Below are 24321 nucleotides of genomic sequence, written 5' to 3'. Positions count from 1 at the left end.
GTCCACTTGGTCACTGACATATCAAAAAAACCACATGGTGGAGGATTTGTGGCTCCTTAATAGTTCATGAAATCACAATACAGACAAGAATATAGCATGTCTTTTAAACAATCCTCCTGTTCCACACACAACTTTTATTCTACACTGATCTTTTGGTACCTCAGTGGTACCATTTTATTGTCAGCTCACATGTCTCTGCTTTTACAAAAGTCTGCAGTACAGGCATAACCAAAACACATCTGGAAGCCAACAGAAATCAGAGTTAGTCTGTAACTCGATCAACCTCTGAGCAGTTACTGGATAAAAATAACTACCTGTTACAATGCAAAAGGAAGATCCAGCATAGAAATATAAATGTAATACATTTTTATTTTCTGTTAGGAAATAAACTTCTTACCCAACTGATAAACCTACAGCAGCAAGTCCAAAAAATGTCCCAAAATATTTGAGAAATTCCCGTGTCCAAGCAATCTGCATGGCTGTTTGTCTCTCTCTCATCTGGTTCTGCATCAGTAGTTGCCTTTCCAGCTAAAGAAGGGAGACAGGTTAAACAAAATAAGTCATCTGTTTATTTTAAAGACTTAGTCAATCTCTTATTGGTCTATAAATCTAAAACAGTAAGTGAAAAAGTTTCTTTTTTTTATTGTTTTACTTCAGTCATTCATAGTTTTTGATTGAGAATGGTCTCCTTCAGTAATAACTCAGAAGAGTTTACACCGAGGAAGCATTTAGGTCAATTAGCAAATGCTTTAATGCAGAAATCTTTCTAATGCTGCTTCTCAAGGTCGAGAAAACCAAACACCAGTGTCAGGTTTTGAGAGCTCCCCAAGTCTCAGCAGCACTCCCTAGGTTAAGGTTCCCTGACCTTTGCATTTCCATGGTGATCCAAAGGGTACCACCTAGCTGCTTTCCAATATATTCTGCTTCATTTTAATTCAGCTGATAGTATCTTTAGAGTCCATCTTGACATCTCTTTGCCTTTTGAGGACTTCTTTTCTTCATGATGCATCATAAAGCTAATAACTCTTTCGAAGCACCATCATTTACAAACATAGAAAAAATGCTGTAAAGATACCAGATCTTTTAAAGATACTGGAATACATATCAAAAGTCCATGAGAAAATACTTCTGTAACTAAATGCAAAAAGTATGATCTATACAGTATATGCACGCATCAAAGTAGAACTTTCTATGGTGCATAAGAATAAAAAAGCAGACTATTAGATTTTATTTTTTAAAAAATTACATGCCCCATCTAAACATACCTGTACATTTTCATTGACTAAAGGTAAATCTAATATTTGTTAAAAGTTCTTCTCTACTGTACAGAATACCAAAAAGAACAATGGTCTTTCCTCCTTAGAGTGACGCAAAAATTAAGAATTGTGCCAAAAATTAGAAGTCTGAAACCAGACTACAGAAGTTAGTTAACATAATAAGAAATCTGCTTCTTCCCATTAACGTTTGTAACTCATTTTTTGGGAAAAAACAGAGTACCTGAGTTGGTATGCCTAGCCTAGCTAAGCCAGTTGCAAAAAAGTCCAACAAAGAACAGGAAACAGAATATCAGCTGCCTGAAACAGTGTATTCTAGAAAAGAAAGAACAAAGAGAGAATTCAGAAAGTTCTCTTCTCCTGCATCTATAAAAGTCATTAAATCTGTTCTTTCCTTCTGCTTTCTAATTCAAGAATAATTTAAAGGATTTGTAATTACTTAAGGTTTCTGCCCATTTATTCATCTCCATTACTATTGATTTAGCCTGAACAGAACAATTTATGTTAAATTGTTACTAATTATTTCTTCAGACTATGTTGATCTTGCTATCTTATTTACAAGCTCATTCAGTACCTAGATAGGCAGAATTAATTTTTTAGACAGCATAATAAAAAAAGGACAGATCTAATTATATATAATTGTACACAGTAGGAAAAACAACATTCACGGTAGTCTCACAATACAGTTTCATCTGTTTCTCTCTCCTCAAGACTTACTTTGCAATTGCTGTTCTCACAAAAAATATCAACAGACTCTACCTTGCTGATATCCGTAATTTTCAGATGGCTTTTTTCAGAAGAAGTAATTATATAATGGCTGACAAACCACTTAATAAAATATCAAAATAATTAGATTTTGTCACCTCTGAGACACTTGGAAATTCTAAAGTAAACAAGCACACTGCCTGCTAATTAGCCCCATTGTGGTCCCCAATATCCTAAGCCTGCTAAATTGCTGAGGGTTCACGTGACAAGATAAAATAACGACATGTAATATCAATTTAATGATCTGTATTTTCCCCTTCAATTTGATTATGTGTGTTGTTTGCACACGTGTAAAAGTATTAAGGGATCCTTTGTTTGCCTGTCAGCACAGATAAGAAGCCTACTTCCAAGATGCACCATATTACCCTAAATGAGCTTCAATTTGAAGAAGTACATGGGGAGGAAGTGGGACAAGGATATGCTGATGAAATATCGGTCTCGCTAGAAGGACATATAATGAAGAAGAACATAGTCTGATATGCACAGAGTGTAGAAAGAAGTAAGCACAGAACAAAAAGAAAGCTGTAAGTTTAAATGTACAAGAATAAACTAAAGGATCCTAACATGATTTCTTTAAAAACAAAGAAAACAAAAAAAACAGAACCCCCCAAAAACCCCTCACATAAGTTATACATTGATAGCTCTTTAAAACCCAAGTACTGAAAGGAAAAGATATTACTAAGTCACAGACACTAAGGTCAAACAAACAGCTTTGTCTAGGAGCCTGTCATATCAAATTTCAGAAGCCCAAGGATTCTTTCATGTATATCTACAAGTAATTTATATAATAACTAAGTATAAATGAAAATAACTTGTTTGGTATGTTACAAACAGCAGCTAGATAACATAATCAAACCATTTTTCGTATTATTTTCTAACCAGAAGGATTTTTTTTTTTAATTTTAAAAAAAACAACCCTCAACTTTCTACATGGTACTCCATCCAAAAATGGGTGGGGAGGTTAGCATAGAAAAATGATCATAATTCCTTTCCTTTGAGCAATCTCCTTCAATGTGGATGAAGAATTAGTGATGAAATAGTCTAGATGAAACAATATACTGTATTTAAATTCATTTCTTAAAAAAAGAGGTGTGTTGGAGGGAAGCTTTAGACTGTGAATCTTAGAGATGAGCATTTTATGTGTACATGGGGAAATACAGCATAACCAAGAAGAAAAGTTTTCAGAGGAATCTTGAGGCACAGAATGCAGAAAAGAGTAGATCTAGTGACATTTAGCTAAATTAACAATTTAATTCTTGCTATTACTGAAGCTGCATGATGTTACAACAAACAGTTTACTACACAAGATCTGTTTTGTCCATAAACTTACAATGTAGCACCAAGAAAGCACTAGATGTTTTTAGGGATGCTAAGTAATCTACAGCACTGCTGCAGAAGTTTTTGAAATCAATTTCTATTTAGTCATAAGTTATACGGAGAAAATCTAATAACAACACACAAACATCACTAAATGTGCTCAAAAATTTCTCTGAACCTATGTGATCTTATGCCAAACCCAAGAATACCTCTCCCAAACGCCAGAAGTGCCCTTTGTTCTGTCCTCCTTTATTCAGAAAAAATCTTCATTCTTGCTTTCTATTTCCAAGATCCTTTTTGTCACTTGGCATAGTTTTGCCTGGCCAAAACAAAAGACTGCAGTGTTGTCGCTGTAGGATTGCAACAGGAATCTACATAACAAAGAGATTTAGTGAAAGCGATCCAGGGCAATTCCACACTGACTTCACTGGATTTCAAGCCTTCCTTATGGAAGGGGAAAACTGAGCAACAATTACGGCCAAAGTTGTCCCAGAACACACCGTTTCATTGCACAACTTAAAACTTACTGGAATAATTGTTAAAAAAACAGTTTGGAGGGTGCCTGAGCTCTTCCAGGAGAGCACCGTAGCCACTGCGCTGCTGAACGACGTGGGTGGATGCTGGCGTCACGTTTGGCACATGGGCTTCAGCAAGGAATGTTCAGCACAGCAGGGAACATCCCTCTGGCAGACCGACCGAGCAGACAGAGGGCAGGGCACCTACCTACCCTGCGTCATCAAAGACTGCTTTAGCGTGTCCAGACCCTACATCTGATCTAAATAGGTTTATGAGCAATATTTGACACTAGAAGAAAATATGCATTCAAATGAACTTCGGGTGCTCCGAGTTGCAAAATTCAGCACCTACACGGGCACTCAAGCAACTCCTGTGTGCCTCAATCTTTCAAAATTTCAAAAAATTCAGGAGCAATATTCCTTGCACCTACCTATTTAACACGCCCATCTCAATTGAACATCTTGAGCTCCGACGGTTCTGAATGACCAGGATACCCTGACACGCTGACTTTACGCTGGCAAACAGCTATTGGTAGATCATAAGGCAAAATTATTACATTGAGATTACGTTAACCTTAAGCAAGTCAGGATTTAAAAGCAGATCTATATAAGGAACAACTCAGGAGTCCACCACAAAAAAATGATTCCAAATTAGATGAAAGATAGAAAGTCAAATTGTGTTTGACTGCAGGTCAAATCAATACCCCATCTTCAGCTGTTAATTTCTTAGTAATTGTGTCTTATTTTCCTCCACATGTGTTCTATTGAAAACGCCAGCCACGCTAGGGTAGTGAAAGGGTGGAGAAGATTTTTTACGTATTAACACGCAGACTTTATGACAAAGGTCAAGTCCTACTCCCTTAGGACTTACTTTGCAGTGACATTTAAGACGACTTCTTCTCCCATTATGGCAGATCAGAAGTAAGAATTAACAATGGTAGGTATTTATTCCACTGCAAACTATAGCTTCACAAGTAGAACTTTGTAGGTGGTAAGATAAAAAAAAAAGCGTATCATTCAAACTTAGTAGAGGTGTGTTGTAGTTTATTTAGAATAATCTCACTGATGGGACAAGTTCATTATTGAGGAAAGATGTGCACATCATACACATCAGATGAAACAACAGTTCACCATCCAAGTGCCACGCACGTCTTAGGGAATAAATTCTATTTAAGTTTAAATACATAAGCCTCCCATCTATATAGCCATAAAAAACGTCAATAGGGACTATTTACATGACTGTGCTTGCACAAAAACTCTATGTAAAGGGTCTCAGGTGCAGATTCACCACGGGAGGAAGGGAGACGCTGCAGTTTTTTCCAGCCAGGTTGCTGTGCATGGCACGAGAGAGCTGAAGCTGTGATGTGGATGCATGGGTACACATCCAAGCATGCTTTTCTATTACTGTTACGAAATCGTGTCCTGTAGCAATCAGACCATGTTTTAGAGACACACATACAACTACAGTTAATATCATAATCTAAAAAAAAACCTATATAAAGCTTTGCGAGTTTAATTCCATAATGAACAGATTTTCTTAAATGACAGTAGCAACTTCTTCATTAGTAATAAATACTGATTGTGTCATTTTGAAATTTAAGCTTAGTATTTCAAAATAAAATGGGTACTAGTAGTAAGTAACATCTTATATTATGTAACACTCTCAGGAGGATCCAATTAGAAATAACTTTCCCATTTTTCCTTAAATTCAGCTAGTAGTTTCTCAACACTGTGTGAGAAACTGTAAGGGCCGATTAGCATTTGAAGTCTGCCACATACCAACTGTTATAGTAAAAGGAAATCAATGTGACAAAATGAAACATGACAGATGAAGAGAAGTGAGGCAGACAGGGAAAAGGTCAGTGACTTGTGAAACTGATAATGCCAATAAACTAGTCAGTGGTAACCATCCTTATCGTTTCTGCTGATTATTCTTCAGACTGTCACAATGATGTCAAACGACAGAAAAGAGCATTTATACCGTCATTTCATTGATTAAAATCCAGTGGGGGAAAATTCTCATCTGAAATTATTTAATCAACTTTGACAACTTGCAAAAAAATAAAGTCCTCTCTGGATTACAAGCCACATTACCACTAGTAGATAGACTGGAAATTTCTGATACTTTAGACTCTTAGCTTGTTTTCTTTCTTTCTGACTTTCAATTTCGTGTTCAGATCCTGTAGGAAGGAGCAGATACTACTCTGGTTTTATATTAAGGTGATGCACAAAGAAAAACAAACGGGATGCAAGGCGGTGTACAAAGGCTCAGCAGAAACGGAAAGAGGCAGTGTTAAATGCTCTCTATTCACTATTCGTGTGTATTAAATACAATTTCTTTGATGTATTTTGTGCAGGTCAAGATTTATCTGGAGAGAGGAAGACATAGTAAACACCCCTGGATAAAGCCTCTATTTGCAACCTGATATATTCAATGGCTCTCCTGGCAGATACACTGTTTTCCCCAGCCCCTCCGAAATAGTGGGCAGGACAAACACTTGGCTTGAGAGCCACCATGGCAGCAAATCTATTTAAGGAACTGTATTTCATGTCGTCATCGTCATTAATACGCAGTTATGCTGACAGCCTGGTAAGCAGATATTCAGACAGAAAAGGAATTAATCTCCCTTAGAAGGAATTATCAGCCAGATAAATATACACCATCTCTGCCTAAGTTCTGAAACTTCCTATCTTCATCTAAGAAAAGAGAGAGATGAAGAAACTGTTGGAACATCCCTACGCTCATGCTAAAAGAGCCTCCAGTTTTGTCTTGCACATCTGTTACAGGCCACGGCTACTGTGCCTGTAATAGAAGGTTATTTTCACTCAGCTTTTGAATGATCAGAGACTCTGAAAGCACTCTTTAAACAACTAATAACTTCTAAGTTATTACTTCTGAGTACTCAGACGCACAATGAAAATAAGGCTTAGTTTTTCAAACGTGACAGTCACACATACAAAAATCTGCAAATCACTTACAAAACACATACAAAAGTTGGCGTGCAGGTAGTACAGCTAAGTAACTGCACAATCCTCTTGCAGTAGCAACGTACCTGGCATTTCTTGAGCAAACGAAAAATTAAAGGCTTATGTCATTCGCCCTAGGTGTCATCCTTCCTAATGGATGTGCAAAACCAGAAACCGCTGCAAATGGTTGTTCAGCAAAAATAAATGGAAAATAAAATAGTGATACTTATGTTTACACCTCCATTGTAAGACACCAGAGTGCAATATTGAGATGATAACTTGTAATAATTAAGCAGTGCCTGCTTGGTTCTATGACCAGCACGCACACAGAAGCGTCAGGAAATGGGCCTCTAGATCAAACAGTTAAAATAAATCAGACTTAAATGTTTTATCCTGCTGTTTCAAAGCTTGTTTGCAAATATTTTTCACATCAAGTACACAAGGCAATTAAAATTATTAGCACAGCAAGAAACTACACTCTCCAAAAAGAAAATCCAATTTTTAAAGCTTCCAAGTGCAAAGACACATTACAAAATATTTACAAGCTAAGAGCTATCATAAAGAGAAAGGGGTCTCACAATATTAGCCACAAGCCAGAATGTAAACTGCACTGAAAAAAACCATCCTCTATATTCCTGTTGTCAGTAAGTTACTGGAATCACGTGCCATATAAAAAGAAAATAACATCAAATGCACCTAAATCCATTTGACATTTTAAGCTGCGCAAAGGAGAGGCTCAATCCAACGGACTGTAGTACAAAAGTAAGATTTCTTGCCAGTAGCCTAGCATTTCCACGCTTCTGCCATGTGGTCTTTCAGTGACGAGCATGTAGCAGGGTGAAGAAGGGTGTCCTCCACATCCATATAGTAATCTTATCTACAGAGTAAGGGAAGTCTTAAGGTGCCGTTACCAGTGTTCGGAACTGCCAGGAGTTCGATACAAGCTCTGAAAAGACAAACTAAAGTCATTGGATCACCAGCTACATAAAGAACAGGTATCCATGTTGAAGGAATAGTAAAATAGATTGAGCAGTGTATGACAAAGAACTAACATTTCAATATCAAGTCATTTTGAAATCTGACTAACTGCATAAGTAACACCTATTCAATTTGTTATTTCCATCCCTCAATTATGCCACTGGGTACACTCCTTGTGTGCCTTGTAAGCCTCTTTTTTAAAAAAGAAATAAGGACTCAGAGCATTGAATCAAAAATGAAAACCAGAAGAAATGGCTGTAAAATGATGCTGTGGTATGAAAGGGTGTTATAAAACTAACAAAACCTGCAAATATGATGTTTCTTCCTATCCATTGCAGATTCTGACTTGCAAAATTACTGTGGCTCTTTTTACATCATTTTTGTTAAGAAATTAAAATAGGTATAAGATCTCTTTACCTATCCATTGTACCTCCTGGGCTCTTATGAGCTCTGCTCAATACAGGGCTCCTCCCTCGTGCTTTTTTGAAACTTCGCATTCGAGAAATAGTGTTTCATAGAAAATCAAGTAATCAACCAGATTCGACTTCAGCGAACTTAGCAGAAGACTAAAACAGTAGGTTTGATCTAGTAAGCAGGAAGGAACTACGGAAAACTCACAGCGTTAAAGGAGGCAGCTTCAGAAGGCATTTTTTAATTGAAGTCAGTTAAATCCCAACAAACTAATCCTGCACGTGTAGGGGTTAGCTGCAGGTGCACCTTCAAGCAAGACAAAAGTTTTACCTAAGCAAGCTGCATTCACAATGATACGTACTAGTCACAGATACTGCCCAGCAAAAAGACTGGTAGAACTGATTCCACTGAACAGATTTAATTAACATGTGTCTCATCACTGGTGGAGCAATCAGTCTATTTTGTATATTTTGCTGGTAGCGCTTGAATGTTAGAAATAGGTATTAAATTCTGTTCTCTGTAAACCACTGCATTTATTTCTTCACAGTGATCAGGCAGAGTATACACTGTCCCAGCTAGTACCAACCAAGCAGGCTTCTTTCCCTGAGAGATAGATTGTTCTAATCTTCCTCAGTACAGGTATCATTATTCTTGTTCTGTTCCATTTGATGCACGCAAACTAGTAAGGATATAGAATTGCTACCAGAGAACATCTATTTCCTGAATTAAGCCCAGATCACCTAAGAGGCAAAACAATTTTTCTAATGCTTCAAGACAAATGCATTAGAGATGCCATAAGCACTACTAGTATCTTGTCAATAGAAAACAAATCTAGCTATTTCCCACCCTGAAGGGAAAAGGATGGTAGTAGTCAGGAAAGGGAAAGCTTGCTTACGTTTTACTTCACATGGAAGAAAGGGAACAATTGTCTTCATTGTAATAGAACTCAAACAAAAAAAATCCTTTTTGACTAATTCTCAGTGAAAACTTTAGACAGGGAAAGGTTAGGGCCTTTCAAAACCCTGCAGAAAATTACTCAGTGTCTCAGACACTAGGAAAAATTAAATTTTTCAGGTATCATCATGGAGGTGGCTGATCTTTTACTAACAAAGATAAGTCGGCAAATCTGTAGATGAAAGAATGTCATCACGCAAAGTTTCATTAGGCACAGGAAGGACTCCATAGAAACCAGCCTATGCAGAAGCATGTGTCAGTTCTCTTTCTTTTTTGATCAACAAAAGTGATAAAACATGAAAAGAAGTTTTATTGTTTAGAGACTCATTGGCATTTTAGCCATTCTCTTCCTGCTGAGATTCAAAACACAGTGCACATACGCTTTTCAACAGCCACCTCATTTTATGACCAACTGATAAATCACCAATAGTTGACTGAGTAATGGATTAATTGAATTTATTAATAAAAAAAATCAATAGAATGCCACAACACTATTTGCAGATATACTTCATCTTCAGATAAAACAGAGAGCATCTCCCCCTGCCCTTACTCATACTTGATGGAGTACTCTTAGTCTGCTACGTATCGAACAGACATTAATATTTTCCCTTTCAAAAGTTTTGTTTTTCTTCTCCTCTGGTTTTCATTAACGTTTTGGCATTTGTCTTTAAGTTGAATTACCAAAACAGAATGTGGCCCAATGTCTAGTTTGTCATAAAACTCCTACTGACCTATCTTGTAATAGCATCTTTACATTCTTAATACATTTTCAGTTTAACTGAAATAAAAATTAGGCATATAAAACCTTCACCTCAAATATAAATTCTTTCCCAGCTTACAGCTAACTGAGGAGAGCAGAAGAGATCACTGAGCTGCCTGATAAATGTCAGGTTTTCCTCATCTCTCCCTCACAAAATTCTCAGTATCTGCAGTAGTGAAGGAAGTTCAGCAAAGTGTTATGTAACAACATGGCCTAAGGACAGCAGAACCCAGTGTTCAATTCAAATCTCACAAAAACAGTAACTAAGGAAGGTGTACATACTTGTATAAAAAAACATTTATCTTCTTAACTATGCAGGTACAAATACTGGTTGTAGTTTATCTATGCTAAATGACTAATCTAATGTTTCACTTGAACAAATGTTTAAAATACTTCGGCTCTATCTTTCACTACATACTGTCACATATGTTACCACAGAAACTTCTGTTTCTTAAAAAGTAAGAACTTCAAAAATGACTAGGAGGATAAGTGGATTATCAGATACTTCCCAATAAGAAACAAAATTAAAACTCCTGTTGGAAGGTTTAAAGTTACTTCTTACTGGACGTATATATTAACCTTACAATTGTTGTGTACATTTTCAAAAAGACATTGAGATGAAAACCAAACACCAACAACAAACAGCTGTATAAGCTGAACACAGAAATCTGTGTTAAGTCCTGAAAACCAAGTATTTTCTGCATTTAAAAAAAAAAAAAAACCAAACCATAACATTTACTTATGTGTATGAGTTGGTTAGAAATTGTAAGGTTTGAAAAGAGGCATTGCTAAGGAAGAAACAGTATTGAGTGCAAAATAAATCTAAAAGAAAGAGTTGTTAATACTAGTCAGCCCTTAGTTTCGTTAACTAACCCGTATAATGACAGTTAAACACTCAGAGTCTCCTAATATTATCCCATTTCTTGCTTCCTTGCTTTTGCAAAGGAAAAGACTCAACATCTCTAGAAGGACGTGTAAAATCATAGAATCATAGAAGGGTTTGGGTTGGAAGGGACCTCAAAGATCATCCAGTTCCAAGCCCCCTGCCATGGGCAGGGACACCCTCCACTACACCAGGTTGCCCAAAGCCCCATCCAGCCTGGCCTTGAACACTGCCAGGGATGGGGCATCCACAGCTTCTCTGGGCAACCTGTGCCAGTGCCTCACCACCCTCAATGTAAAAAATTTCTTCCTTAGATCTAATCTAAATCTGCCCTCTTTCAGTTTAAATCCATTGCCCCTTGTCCTATCACTACACGCCCTTGGAAAAAGTCCCTCTCCAGCTTTCCTGCAGGCCCCCTTTAGGTACTGGAAAGCTGCAACAAGATCACCCCGGAGCCTTCTCTTCTCCAGGCGGAACAGCCCCAACTCTCTCAGCCTGTCTTCACAGCAGAGGTGTTCCAGCCCTCGGATCATCTTCGTGGCCTCCTCTGGCCCTGTTCCTGTAGCTCCATGTCCTTCTTGTGTTGGGGACTCCAGAGCTGAATGCAGTATTCCAGGTGGGGTCTCATGAGAGCTGAGTAGAGGGGCAGAATCACCTCGTTCAACCTGCTGGCCACACTTCTTTTGATACAGCCCAGGACACGGTTGGCTTTCTGGGCTGCCAGCGCACATTGCCGGCTCATGTTGAGCTTCTCATCCACCAGCACTCCCAAGTCCTTTTCCTCAAGGCTGCTCTCAGCAGCCCAGCCTGTACTTGTGCTTGGGATTGCCCTGACGCACATGCAGGACCTTGCACTTGGCCTTATTGAACTTCATGAGGTTCTCACAGGCCCACCTCTCCCGCCTGTCAAGGTCCCTCTGGATGGCATCCCTTCCCTCCAGCGTGTTCACCACACCACACAGCTTGGTGTCATCTGCAAACTTGCTGAGGGTGCACTCGATCCCACTGTCCATGTTGCCAACAAAGATGTTAAATAGCACTGACCCCTGAGGGACACCACTCATCACTGGCCTCCACGTGCACATTGCATCATTGACCACAACTCTTTTGAGTGCGACCATCCAGCCAATTCCTTATCCACCAAGTGGTCCATCTATCAAAACCATGTCTTTCCAGTTTAGAGACAAGGATGTCATGTGGGACAGTATCAAATGCTTTGGATAAGTACAGGTAGATGATGTCCAGGTGCTCTTCCCCTATCCATCAATGCTGTAACCTCATCATAGAAGGCCACCAAATTAGTCAGGCAGGATTTGCCCTTTGTGAAGCTGTTTTGGCTGTCACCAATCACCTCCTTATTTTCCACGTGCCTTAGCATAGTCGCCAGGAGGATCTGCTCCATGATCTTGCCGGGCACAGAGGTGAGACTGACTGGCCTGTAGTTCCCTGGGTATGACAAAAATGAGTGAATTAAAGAAACACCACCAGCACACACAAACTTAAAATTCGTAACAGAGATGTTCATAGCATCAGACAAATATGATTTTTTCATCCTTTCCTCATAGGTTCTAATGCCTTTATTATTCTTACTACTAGGGTTGTTCAGCCTGGAGAAAAAGGAGGTTATAGCAAGTTGGGTGCAGGTCTCTTCTCCCAAGTAACAAACGACAAGAGAAGAGGAAATGGCCTCAAGTTGCACCAGGGAAGGTTTAGGTTGGATATTAGGAAAAATTTTGTCACTGAAAGAGTTATTGAGCACTGGAACAGGCTGCCCAGGGGCGTGGTTGAGTCACCATGCCTGGAAGTACTTAAAAGACATGCAGATGTGGGGCTTAGGAACATGGTTCAGTGGTGGACTTGGCAGTGTGAGGTTAATAGTTGGGCTCAGTGATCTTAAAGGTCTTTTCCAGTCTAAATGGTTCTATGATCCTCTGAACTTTTCACAGCTTGTCTGCTCATTGAAAGAAGTATGAAAATCTTCTTCCCAGTAAAGTCATCAGTAAAGCAAATTGAGTAATTTTATTCCCTGATTAATAAATCCACCATTACATTTGCTTTTTACAAGAATCTGTGCTGTTGACTGCTTATATATCAGCATATAAATATATATACAAAAAAAATACACCAATGTTTATGCACAAGAATAAAATGCAGGTCTTCTTTTTAAGCTCCTGAAGTCTAATCACTTATATTCGGTTATGTATTTAACTTTTCCTTCTTGGATATAATGCTCTGGACTGGTATCTATTCTATTACCTATTATACCACTGCCTATTACTTCAGGCATTTTCCAATTCATCAAGACAATCACAATACTAAACCAATCCTCCAATCTAAAATTTTACACAAACAACATTTCATTGAATTATGGCCAGATTTTATTTTGAGAAACTACTGAGTATCTGGATATAAATTGAAATGTTCTGGTCTTTTTCCATCATTTATAATAGGTATGACTTTATTTTTTTACTATTTTTATTACTTTAATTCAGAAAAAAAATCCAATATAATTTGGTCATAAGACATGGTCTATTAAGAAACTTGCTCCGGGGTACTTCTATATTTTCATGTCATATTTAAGGACAAATTGTTGAACATGAAGAGAAAACTGCCTCACTCCTTTCATTTATTGCCATTCAATGTAAACCTCTTAAGGCAATACAACCCTGGCAGGAAAGTAATGCAATCAGGCCATGTTTTGCCTCTAACCAAGTGCTGACAGTGCAGAGGAAAGAAAAAAAATATGATATTAAGTTGCATTTATCTATGCTTTCACTGAGGTTTCGATAGTTCTTCCAAATACAAATACTTTTGTCACACATCTTTCATAACATCAAATTATAGTCTAATGAAATTAATGTTTAGCCATTAACGTTATGACGAAATAATGTTCCAAAGCATATTCTTGAGACCGAGAGCATTAGAGCCATTTGCAGACATGGAAAAGACGCAACAGCAGCTTCAGTTCAAGCTGAATCGCGAATGCACGCGCCATAGCTCATACGTACAGAGTAAAATGCACGCATCTTCCTTCATAGGCAAGAGCTGAGGAAAAGATGGAAACACAGAAGACTTACGAGTCATTTTCAGAAGCAGAAATCCTGTGATTTATCATTTAAATGAATTAAGTAAGTTATTTCTACAGGTAAGGAATCTGAAAGCGTCAGATATGTTTTTGGCAGTTTTGTGCTGGGTCCAAAAGAACGTTTCACTCACAGAAGTGAAAACTGTATTCTTTTTCATCTTTAAAAAGTCAGACTATGCATTATTGCACTGGGGGATGAGTTTCCCTAGCAAGGTTTTATACTATCTGCCCTGCTATTCAACTCAACAATTTTTACTAACTGGGGAAAAAACACCTCTAGTTTTTATTGCTCTTATTATTTTGCATTACGGCCAAAGCTTCAAAAAGAGCTGTTAAAACAAAGCAGGAAAAAAATCCACCACCAAGGGGTAAAAAAAAAAAAAAAAAAAAAAAAAAAAAAAAAAGCAGTGGAAATATATCTAATTAGGTACAGAACTGCAGAGGAGCTTCAACACCACTGGCTGGCCCTCATTAGAATAGGATAATGTAGTCTTCCTACGGCTCAAAATGAACCTATATGACACTGGGGACCCCAAAAGAGGGAAAATATTTGAAAAACAAGGAGATGCTGGCATGGACCTTCAGAAACACGATGTAGTTGCACTGTATTGTCAAAACAGAAAAATCAACCCCTTATTTTTCCAGCTTTACTCAATATTGGCATTTTTTCACCAAGGCGTACGGAACTTTTCCCTTAACCACACAGGAAGCAAGTCTATAAACTCCCAAAGACTAACTGCTATAAAAGCAGATCTATGGCCGTTTCCTGGCTATCCAATATCACCTGGGGAGAAGAATGCACTTTACAGTCTGACATAATAAAATAGGGAGAGAGGAGAGATGGCAGGAGAAGGGGAGTGAGACTATCCAGAGATTCATATTGCAGACAGGAGGTTATAATAGAACATTTTTATTATGGGTAAATACAGATTTGTCAGAAGTATATTATTTTCCTTGCCTGTTTATTTTCTCAAAGGTTATGTGGCTCCCATCAAAGATTAATTTGGAGAATTATCTCTGACTCCTGAATGCAATTATGCTTTCCCACAGAGAAGAACATCCTTGTGCCTGATAAGGATTTTTTTTTTTCTGGTAAAAAAACCCCAAAACTCAACTGAACAAAACTTCAAATCACTCTGAACTGCTGTCCCAAAACAACTACAACAAGAACACTTTGTTAGCCACAGAAACAATGATACACCCTAAGCACTAACTAGTCTCTTTTCTTTCCAGCACTTTCAGTGATTTTTGGCTCCTTGTGTATTACTTTCTCCTAAATCTTACATTTTTCAAGAATTCCAGTCCTCCAGTTTTCCACTCTTACCAGTCTGATCTGCCCCTGAAAGTCTGGCAGAGCCAGCCTGCTGTAATCTTAATGCAAGGCTTTTGTCACGAATTTTGCTTAAATAATGGTTACAACTTTTTATTGGAATTGCTGACTTTGACCAATTTATGTATGTGCTACTGCTGGATATGTAGTATTAAGCAGTGTTGGGGAAACTTACCTTTGAATACAGCAATATATATTATAAAACTTTCAAAATATACAGGAGATTGTACAATTCTTTTTCGAGTAAGTTATGTCCACGGACAACGACATTTTTGCTCAGTTTTTGCAATCTGACACACAGGGCACGCTGAGGTGTTAATTCTGAATTCCCTTCCTTGTGATGCTACTTCTGTACCAGTATCACTTACATAAAGTCTATCTAACAACTGTCAGCTAAAAGCTGGACCAAGTCACAGCTTGTTTCAACAGAGTGCTGCTGTGCACGTGGTGCTCCTCAGGAGCGCAGACGTCGAGCAGTAACGAGTCATAATTCTCAGTCTGCGAGGAAATCCTGCCGCATAGGAGCCACAAAATACAGTGGGCCACAGTCTGTGCCCGCTTCCACGGCGGTCAGAGCATCACAGAATAACTCAGGTTGGACAGGACCTCAGCAGGTCCTGCTCAGAACACAGTCAGCCGTGTGATCAGAGCAGGTTGCTAAGGGCTTTATCCAGCAAGGTCTTGAAAACCTCCAGGGATGGAGGTTGCACAGCTTCACTGCTGGGTTGCCCTTGTGGGGGAAAAGCTTTCTCCTTATACTCAGTCTGAACTGCTCCCCCAGTCCTGTTTCAATGTATACCCACTCTTACCCTCCTGCAATCCACCACTGTGAACTGTGTCTCTGCTTTCTTGATAACCTCCTCAGAGTTGCTGGGGGGCTGCTGTTGGATCCCACACCCAAGACATCCCTCTCCAGGCTAAGTAAGTCCAGCTCACTCGGCCTCCTCTCAAGAAGTGCTCCAGCCCTTGACCATCTTTGATCATAGAATCATAGAATGGTTAGGGCTGGAAGGGACCTTCAAAGGCCATCTAGTCCAACCCCCCTGCAAGGAACAGGGATATCTCCAACTAGATCAGGTTGCTCAGGGCCTCGTCCAACCTGGCCTTGAACATCTCCAGGGATGGAGCATCCACCACCTCTTTGATGGTCCACTGCTACTAAACTTGCTCCTTTTCATGTACGTTTTTCTCGTACTGGGGGAGGAGAAGGGAGGCAAAAACTGGGTACAGTATTTAAATGCATTTAACAAAGCACTGAACAGAGGGCAACAGACATTTTCCTCAACCTACTGGCTGCACTACTGCTTGTAAAGCCCTCGTTGTTGGTCCTTTTTGTTCTCTTTGCTGCCAGGGCACACTGCCGGCTGCTGCTCTGGTTGCTGTCCTCCAGCGTCCCCTCCATCGCTACGGGATTGCTGCCCAGTTGTCAGCCCACAGGATAGATTGTTGCCAGGGGCTCTGTCCTGCGAGGGACACTAGGAGGAGGTTGTCCTTAAACATGTCAGCTTTCCTGAACTCCTTTATCCTCCAGAGCTGCCTCCTATGGCATATCACCTTTCAGTTCCCTGAATAAGACTGAATTTGCTGTCCCAAGGTCCAGGTCTGCACTGTGCTACCTGCCTTCCTCAGTCCCCTCAGGATCCTGATCTTGCCACCACAACCAACACTGCCTTTAATATTACATCCCCAAACCAGTTACTCCCTATTTGTGAGTAACAAATCCCACTGCGTATGAGCCCTGGGTGGCCCATCCGGTACGTACCTGTATCAGTTATCCCTCTTATTTTCCAGAAACGTACTCAATTGCTTATGTCCTGCTTTATGGCTCTGCCAGTAGATGTTAGGGAGATTGAAATCTCCTGAGAAACAGTCAGTAATCCAGAGGTTTTCTTCAGTTGTTCAAAGGCTTCATGTACTTCATCACCCTGATCGGTGGTCTGTCTGCAGGACACTCCCACCACAATACCAAGTTTTGCAGCCTCTCCTCTGACCTTAAACCACGAGCTACTCCTTCACATCATGGGCAGCCCTTCTCCTTGTCTTCCCTGCCTGCCTTTCCTAAGGACCTTTTATCTGTCCATCACAGACTTGCAGTTGCCTGAGCTGTCCTACCACCTATCAGTCATTCCCATGCTGTTGCAGTTCTGCGACCAGAAGCAGCTCTTGCTCTTCCTGCTTGTTCCTCAGCCTGTGTACCTGTGCACGTGCAAGCGCCTTCCTCCAGAACCATCAACACTGCAGAAACTCCAGCACGTCGCCATCCATAAAAGCTTCTGCGGGGACCAGTCACATGCCGGATTTGTCTGCTTAACATCTGCCGCAACAGCGAAATGCTCCTAGTGTGCTGCTGGACTAGGAATAATTTTTTAGGATGGGGGAATGTGGTTTATTGTTTCATTTGGAGAAAACACAGAGATTTTTCATTTTCTGTTTTTGTTTTTGTTAACAGTAAAAATGCTCTGTGATAATTTAGAGAATTCCCTGTGCTCTAAATCTTAGGAGAAAGAAGTTCATTGTGTAGAACCGGATCAGCGTCACATTTAGCAATCCAACACAGATAGAAATTAATCTTCTCCACATGGTTTAAACTCCAGCTACACAATTCTTGTTTTTTGAGCTGACCTGCCCTCATTTACTCTACTTCACCAGGCAGTCCTGTATATAGCAGATTTTTCTCTTTCATTCTCTGACCAAAATCAGTGTTTTTTCTCCTCTTTGCTTTTTTTGTACAGTTTTCCTACCATGATACCTAGGTGAAAACTTCAATATCTAGACAACATCAAGAGAGTGCTTAACCTCTTAAGTATGATCGTTATACATAAAGATATCACAAACAGATCAGTCAGATACTGCCTTTCGGTCATCTCATGTTAAAAAAAAAAAAGAGTGATATAACCAAACTATAAACTAGTCATCAATTCAGATCTCTTTATTAATGATGTTATAAGCTAACACATGAAAGAGTAAAAAGGTTAGTCATTAGAGGACTCTAATGGGGGGGGGGGGGGAGGTGTGTGGTTTTGGTTCCTGTACACGCAGAGAAAGCAAACATTTTACAAAACAGCTTAGGCTTTTTTATCTCTACATCCTAAAGTAAAAAACTTTTAAGTTGCACTCAGAATGTTTTTACACAACTATTCTTCTGTAGTGCAAAGTTAATTTACTAAACTTTGCTCTATGAACACGGTCTAGAATCAAATTCATCAAGAAATTAAATTTAAAATTTTAATCTGTACTGCACAATGAGTTTCTACCATGATTTTGCTTATCACTCTAAATAACACTACACATAGAGTACATAAGATTGTTTTACTATGTTTTGAATTATTTGAAGACAATGTACTTATATTATTCACTAATTACACTCAAGCCTGTTTCATCACAATAAAGTCTTTAGCAAGCTTCAAAGTATGTCAAGTCAGCTAATTTCCTACCAAGAGACCCACCTGTTGGTCAAGGAATGTCACTATCTAGAAATACCAGATAAAAAAGTTGTATTTAAAGTGTTCTAATCCATACTGAGGAGTGAAGGATCAGCCACAAATATTGCTGCATTTTTAGCTGCTGGTTTCAAAATGTGTATCTTTCCCAGATTGCCTTGTATATCTGAAAATGGCTTTCTTAGTAAATAGTTCTTGAAATAGTTTTTTCAAGGTATACATTTGGGTTGTCGAAAAAAATGGCCAGGAATAAAAGTCTAACCAGAACGGAAAGTATAGAACATAGCACTTCTACGGAAGAAAGACGTTAAATTCCTGCTTTTAATTGTGCTAAAAGCACCCACATAGCTCATGAAAATAAATAATCTGCTATAAATGCCCTGAGACCTGGAAAGTCCTCTTACCCATTCAGTCACACTAAAAGCACTTAGCAAGGCCATATGCTAGGCTTGAGCTGCAAATCTGATATATCGTTTGGAAAGAATATTGGAAGTTACGCTTCAAGGAGCAGGCTCATGATAAAAATGACGCCTCAACAAACTTCTACCATAAACAGTCTCCACTTGATACAGACTGGTATTTCATTCTGGAGACATACCAGGACAATACAAACAACTGGCAAGGCCTTCAACATCAAGGCAAACTGCCAGTTGAGTTTTTATTATTCTTCCAAAAAGCATTAAGATACGATTTACAAGGCCACCATCTCTTCTTTTCAGAGTTATCCCAAGAAAAGTATAAAGAAAAAAAAAATATCCACACAACCTTAACATTCATAACATTCTCTTATTCTGAAATAGTGGAGCTGGTTTGGGTGTCCAGCACACATCAGAGCGACTCTAAAACTGATCGAGCTTTAGCACGCACGGAGGCTGGGATTTGGAGGGGTCTTTGTCAACTTCTGTCGTGTTACTCGCCTTCCTATTTTTGCAACAGTCTCCTTCCAACCTACAGTCCTCCACAGAGGATAAGTCAATGACTGAACAGCTTTGTATCTTCTCTCCATTCAGAGGAGAGCATAGACCTAATTTTTAAGGGAGGGAAGGAGGGAGCGAGGGAGCGAGGAAGGGAGGGAGGGAGGGAGCGAGGGAGGGAGGGAGGGAGGGAGGGAGGGAGGGAGGAAGGGAGGAAGGGAGGAAGGGAGGAAGGGAGGAAGGGAGGAAGGGGGAACAGGAGAAGCCTTCACAAATTCTGTGTCACAAACACCTGGTGTGTTTTGCTCCAGGTGAACTCAAAGACTTACTAGTTCACATCATCATTGCTAGCAGGGAGGGCATTCTAGGAAAAAACAATTTTGATGACTTTTTGATCCAAACTAATTGGCTTGGAGTAACAACTGTACCCTGTTTGCTCAACGTTGTAATCATGGGGCATTTCGAAGAACATTCAGAAGCTATGAAAAGCTCCAAGAGGTTTCGATCCACGTGTTGTTTTGGGATAGATTTACGTGTAAAACAAATCAGTGCTTTTGAATCTCTCATAGCAAATACATCATATTGCTTGAAGTGGAAGCTTCTATTTTATTAATAAATATGATGTTTTTCAGAGGAGGATGGGAGAACTGATAGCATCCAAATCCCAGTATTTCACCAATAAGACAACGTGTAATGCTTTAAATCAAGCTATTTCATTCATTAGGTCCTAGCATGACCTAACTTCTCCAGGTACTTCTAGTTACAATTTCTGTCTAAAAGCAAACAAATCAGGCTATACCATTTTCCACAAATAGCCTGAGAGTAGTTTGTCTAACATTAGACTCCAGCCAAATCTTTTACTCACACATGGGAAAGACAACGGGCAGTCTTTTCCTCTTCCCTATACTTTCCCTAAAGCTCAGAGCAGAGCTATGTTCTTCCATCCCTTTGTGACACAAAATTTAGCCCTCCACTTGCCCCCACTGCATCTTTTGCACCTGACATAACTGCGCACTTTAAGCATTTTTTAAAAGATGCAGGTTTTCTAACACGGCCGGTATGTCTGCAAACACAGTACAAACCAGGTATGATCAGGCACTCGAAGTGCCAGAAAGGAACCTACTAGGCTGACTATTACCATTGTCAAAAAGAACACAACACAGGGCAAGGTCCTAAAGAGCAACTTGCAAAAATTTTGTATGCAATCTTGAAAGGGCTTTTTCATAACTGTCCTCAGAGAAGTTTACTTTTCATATTCACCTGAGCATTTGGGCCAGAACTAGAGTTGCTGGCATCTGGAGTCAAGAGGTCAAAGACTGTTTGCCATTCAAAGCCCACAGCTTTGAATGCTACAAATGCTAGCCTCAATTCAAGCTGTCTCCTCAACTCTGTCTTTCACTCTGCACAGCAGAGAAGCAGATCGTGAAGCAAGCTTTCACTTTAATTTCACCATCATTCTCTCAAACTGAAAACCTTCCCGTCATTTGGACTTCAAAAACTTTGGGGGTGGGAGGAGCCCCTCTGTATAGGGAAAAAAAATTATAAATTACTTGTACACAAAACTTCTGGTTGCATCTGAGAAACATATAACCCAGCAGAGACAGAAAATGATGATGTTCGCAAACCTTGCAAAAAGTTGATTTTCTTTAAACAGGTAAGAGCTATCCAGTATTTTATTATACCATCCTTCCTTATGCTATCTTTATCCTTTCTAGCTAGATTTCCGGGGTCATCTCCAGAGTTCAGTTTACACGTGATCCCACGAAAATCTACTATCTGCACGCTGCTTTGAAAACTAGAATATGCCATCTACTGGCAATTTACCAAACTGGAAGTTCATCCACCACTACTCTGAACATTTTAAATTTACTTGTATTCAATTTAAACGCAAAACTAAAGGGACAAACTCCAGGTAAATCCTTCGGATTGCGTTCTAGAATTTAGTGTACAAATAAGTTACAGATCATACCTAGCAACAAATCAGGAAGCTGTAACTAGCGCTACACTCTAAGTTCTGTTCAGCACAACTTTCTCAACTTGGTCCAAGTGGTTTTCCTCCTCTTTCTCTGCTGCTATTTTATTATTTTACGACAGGGAACAAACAATCACCTATGCCCTATCTAATCTGAGGTTTTTAGAGTCATAAAGAGCTGGGCAGTGCCCTCCTGGTAACGCAGCTGCCTAGCTGACCCTGAAGGAAGAGTTGTTAGAAAGATTCTGCACAGCGAAGAGCTGAAACACCATTAACTCCCACGTCTCCAGAGACCAGCACCCGTGTCTCAGCAGCCACGCTGTTACTGACGCACTTCAACGCACCCCTGTCGCTCAGCGCCGGAGCAGCCCTGTTGTGCTTCAGAGGGCTGCTAAAGGGAAGTTTCCAAACCTGTGTCTTTCGGGTCTGGCTACCATCGGGATAGTTTCCAACTCTAAAACTTTTAACGCAGACTTCCGGGGAAGTTGCTAGACGCGGGACACGGGTGCTTTCCGCACGTGAACCCGCTGCGCCGTCGGACCGCACCGGAATGGCAGGCGGTGTAAGCGGCGCACCGGAACCGGGAGGAGAGCGAAGCCCAGCGGGGGGAGCCGCAAGCCCGGCTCCGCGAGGGCCGCGGGGGCCTCCTCCGCAGTGCCGCCGGCGAACGCGTTACCTGAAGCCGTGAGTTCGCCAGCATGAACTCCTGCTGCGCTCTCAGGTTGTCGTTCACGGCCTTGGAGAAGACGAACCCCATCGCGCCCTGCAGCACGGGAGAGACGAGCAGAGGCGGGTGAGGCCGGCGGGGGCAGCCCGCCCGGCGCGGGGCAGGCCGCAGGGCAGCGCGGCGGGCGGGCGGCCGGGAGCGCCCCCGGGCCCTGGCCGCGCCCCGGGGCCGCGCAGGCCGCCCCTTCCCGCCGGCGGGGCTGCGCTGGCGGGCGGCCCGCGGCCTGCGCCCCCTCACCTGCGGGAACGGCGCCGCTCGCACACGGGCAAAGGGCAACGGCTGCGGCCGGCTCCGCCCCGGGGCACCGGCTGCCGCGACTGCGGGCGGGGCGGAGCCGGGCGGCGTTGGACGGGCCGGCCGCGGGCTGCGCGGCCGCGGCCCGCGGGTGCTCGCTGAGGGAGGGCGGCGGCCGCCCGCCCGCCCGCCATTTGAGCCGCCCGGGGGAGCGGCGCTGCGGGTGGGTGCCCGCGCCCTGGGTCCCCCTCGTACCAGCAACGCTTTGCCTTCTTTAACGTTTTCTTTTTAAGCTGATTTCCAGCAAACACCCCAACTTCTCCAGCGCTCTGAAAACAGGCGGCGCCATTCGCGCGGGATCGGTACCACGTGTTGCCCACTGAGGCGTGTCGTGGCATTGAGATGACGTTACAGGCAGCTTCAGCACGTGGGCGTGCCAAGCAGTGATGGGTTCCATACTGGTTCTTGCAGCTTGGCTGGGCGTTTTTTTGAAAGTGCGCTGGATGGGCAATGCCAGATCTGCAGTGGGCTGCATGTCGTTTTCCTTGATTTCCTTGGTGTATAGAAACCGTCCCAAGAAACCCCCAGGAAGCCCGCTCCACGTGGAACGTGTGTACAGGCCCTGGCAGGTTCACAACTCGGGCATGATGCAGCCGGGTACTACGTGTAAATTAGCAAAGAAAGGAATTAAATGCCTTTGACACTTAGGCTTCTTGTCTCGCTCTGCCTTTCGTCCTGTGTCGGAATGTTTTCATGGCATCATCACCCATAACTAAAGGCTGAGTTTGAAATCCAAAGAGATGAGATTCCCGTAACTAAAAAAGTGTCGAGACAAAAATTGTGCTCTGTCAGTCGGCTTTTTAAATAGCGACACAAATATTGGATAGGATTCCCAGGATTGTTTTGGCACTGAAGACTATCTTGTAAAGTTTCCGGCACCAGTTGGTGAGAATATATGGCACCTCAACCACCACCTCATAGTGGAATTTGACATCTCACAACGAGAATTCATCATCTTTTTCAAGAGTCTTCTAGTTCAAGATTCAGAGGTAGAGAGTGTCATTTTCAAATACTTATGTCCGCTAAGGTCTTGACCTGCAAGAGATTCTTAGTGTTAGTATTAATTCATTTTCTAAATGCATACATTTTTGCAAAGGTTGTGTTTTTGTAAAAGAAGTCTGAAAAGATGGCTATCTTCCCATTTTTCCTCCTTCCCCCCCCCCTTTTTTTTTATAACAGCACAGCAAAAATAGAAGAAAAATAAGGAAAAAACAATTTTTTTATATTATGAAAAATTGCTCAACGTTTTTACTTCAAGTCTTTCCAAGAACTTGATTATTTTGGTGGTAATTTGAAAATGCCTGTGACTTTTAAAAGTATTTAATTTCTTGACTACACATAGTTTTAGTTTGTAAGGAGATACAAACTAAAAACATGATGATAGGATGTATGTTCAGTTCCAGAGGTTGGACAGACTGGTCCGTATCAGACTTTTACTGTCAGTTGATTTAACTGCTTATAAACGTAAGCACTTGAAAGGATGAAGGCAGCTGGCACAAGATTCTGCGTATACCTTTGAAAGTGAGGATTTTGCTGACAGTTAACACTTGTACTGAAGGTATTATATTGCTTACTTGAATAAAAATCGTTGCGTAAGTCTTGGTTATCTAAAATGGAACTAGCTGCCAATCATAGGAAAAGAACATTGAAAAGCCCTGTTCCGGCAAACTTCTCTGGGGTTTAATATGGGCATATCTCTCTCATAAAGATACAGTGAATGACAGCAATGGCCAAG

The 24321-nt window shown here is 40.8% G+C and overlaps 1 protein-coding gene across 1 annotated transcript in view; it reads right to left on the bottom strand.

Annotated features, from left to right (window-relative positions):
- PLGRKT (plasminogen receptor with a C-terminal lysine) overlaps positions 1-22563 on the bottom strand; it is a 29972-nt gene extending 7409 nt beyond the window's left edge. Inside the window, exons 1-3 of the mRNA XM_086629319.1 lie at positions 22530-22563; positions 22242-22328; positions 398-528 (exon numbers count right to left, since the gene is read on the bottom strand). Of these exons, the coding sequence (XP_086485445.1) occupies positions 398-528; positions 22242-22322 (212 nt within the window). The 5' untranslated portion in view covers positions 22323-22328; positions 22530-22563. The remainder of the gene's footprint in view (positions 1-397; positions 529-22241; positions 22329-22529) is intronic.
- Between the last annotated feature and the right edge of the window lie 1758 nt (positions 22564-24321).

The sequence above is a fragment of the Tauraco erythrolophus genome, chromosome Z, assembly GCF_009769465.1.
Source record: "Tauraco erythrolophus isolate bTauEry1 chromosome Z, bTauEry1.pri, whole genome shotgun sequence".
In the NCBI taxonomy this organism is placed as follows: Eukaryota; Metazoa; Chordata; class Aves; order Musophagiformes; family Musophagidae; genus Tauraco; species Tauraco erythrolophus.
Note: the sequence above shows the minus strand (reverse complement) of the source record. Positions and strands in the feature narration are given on the sequence as shown.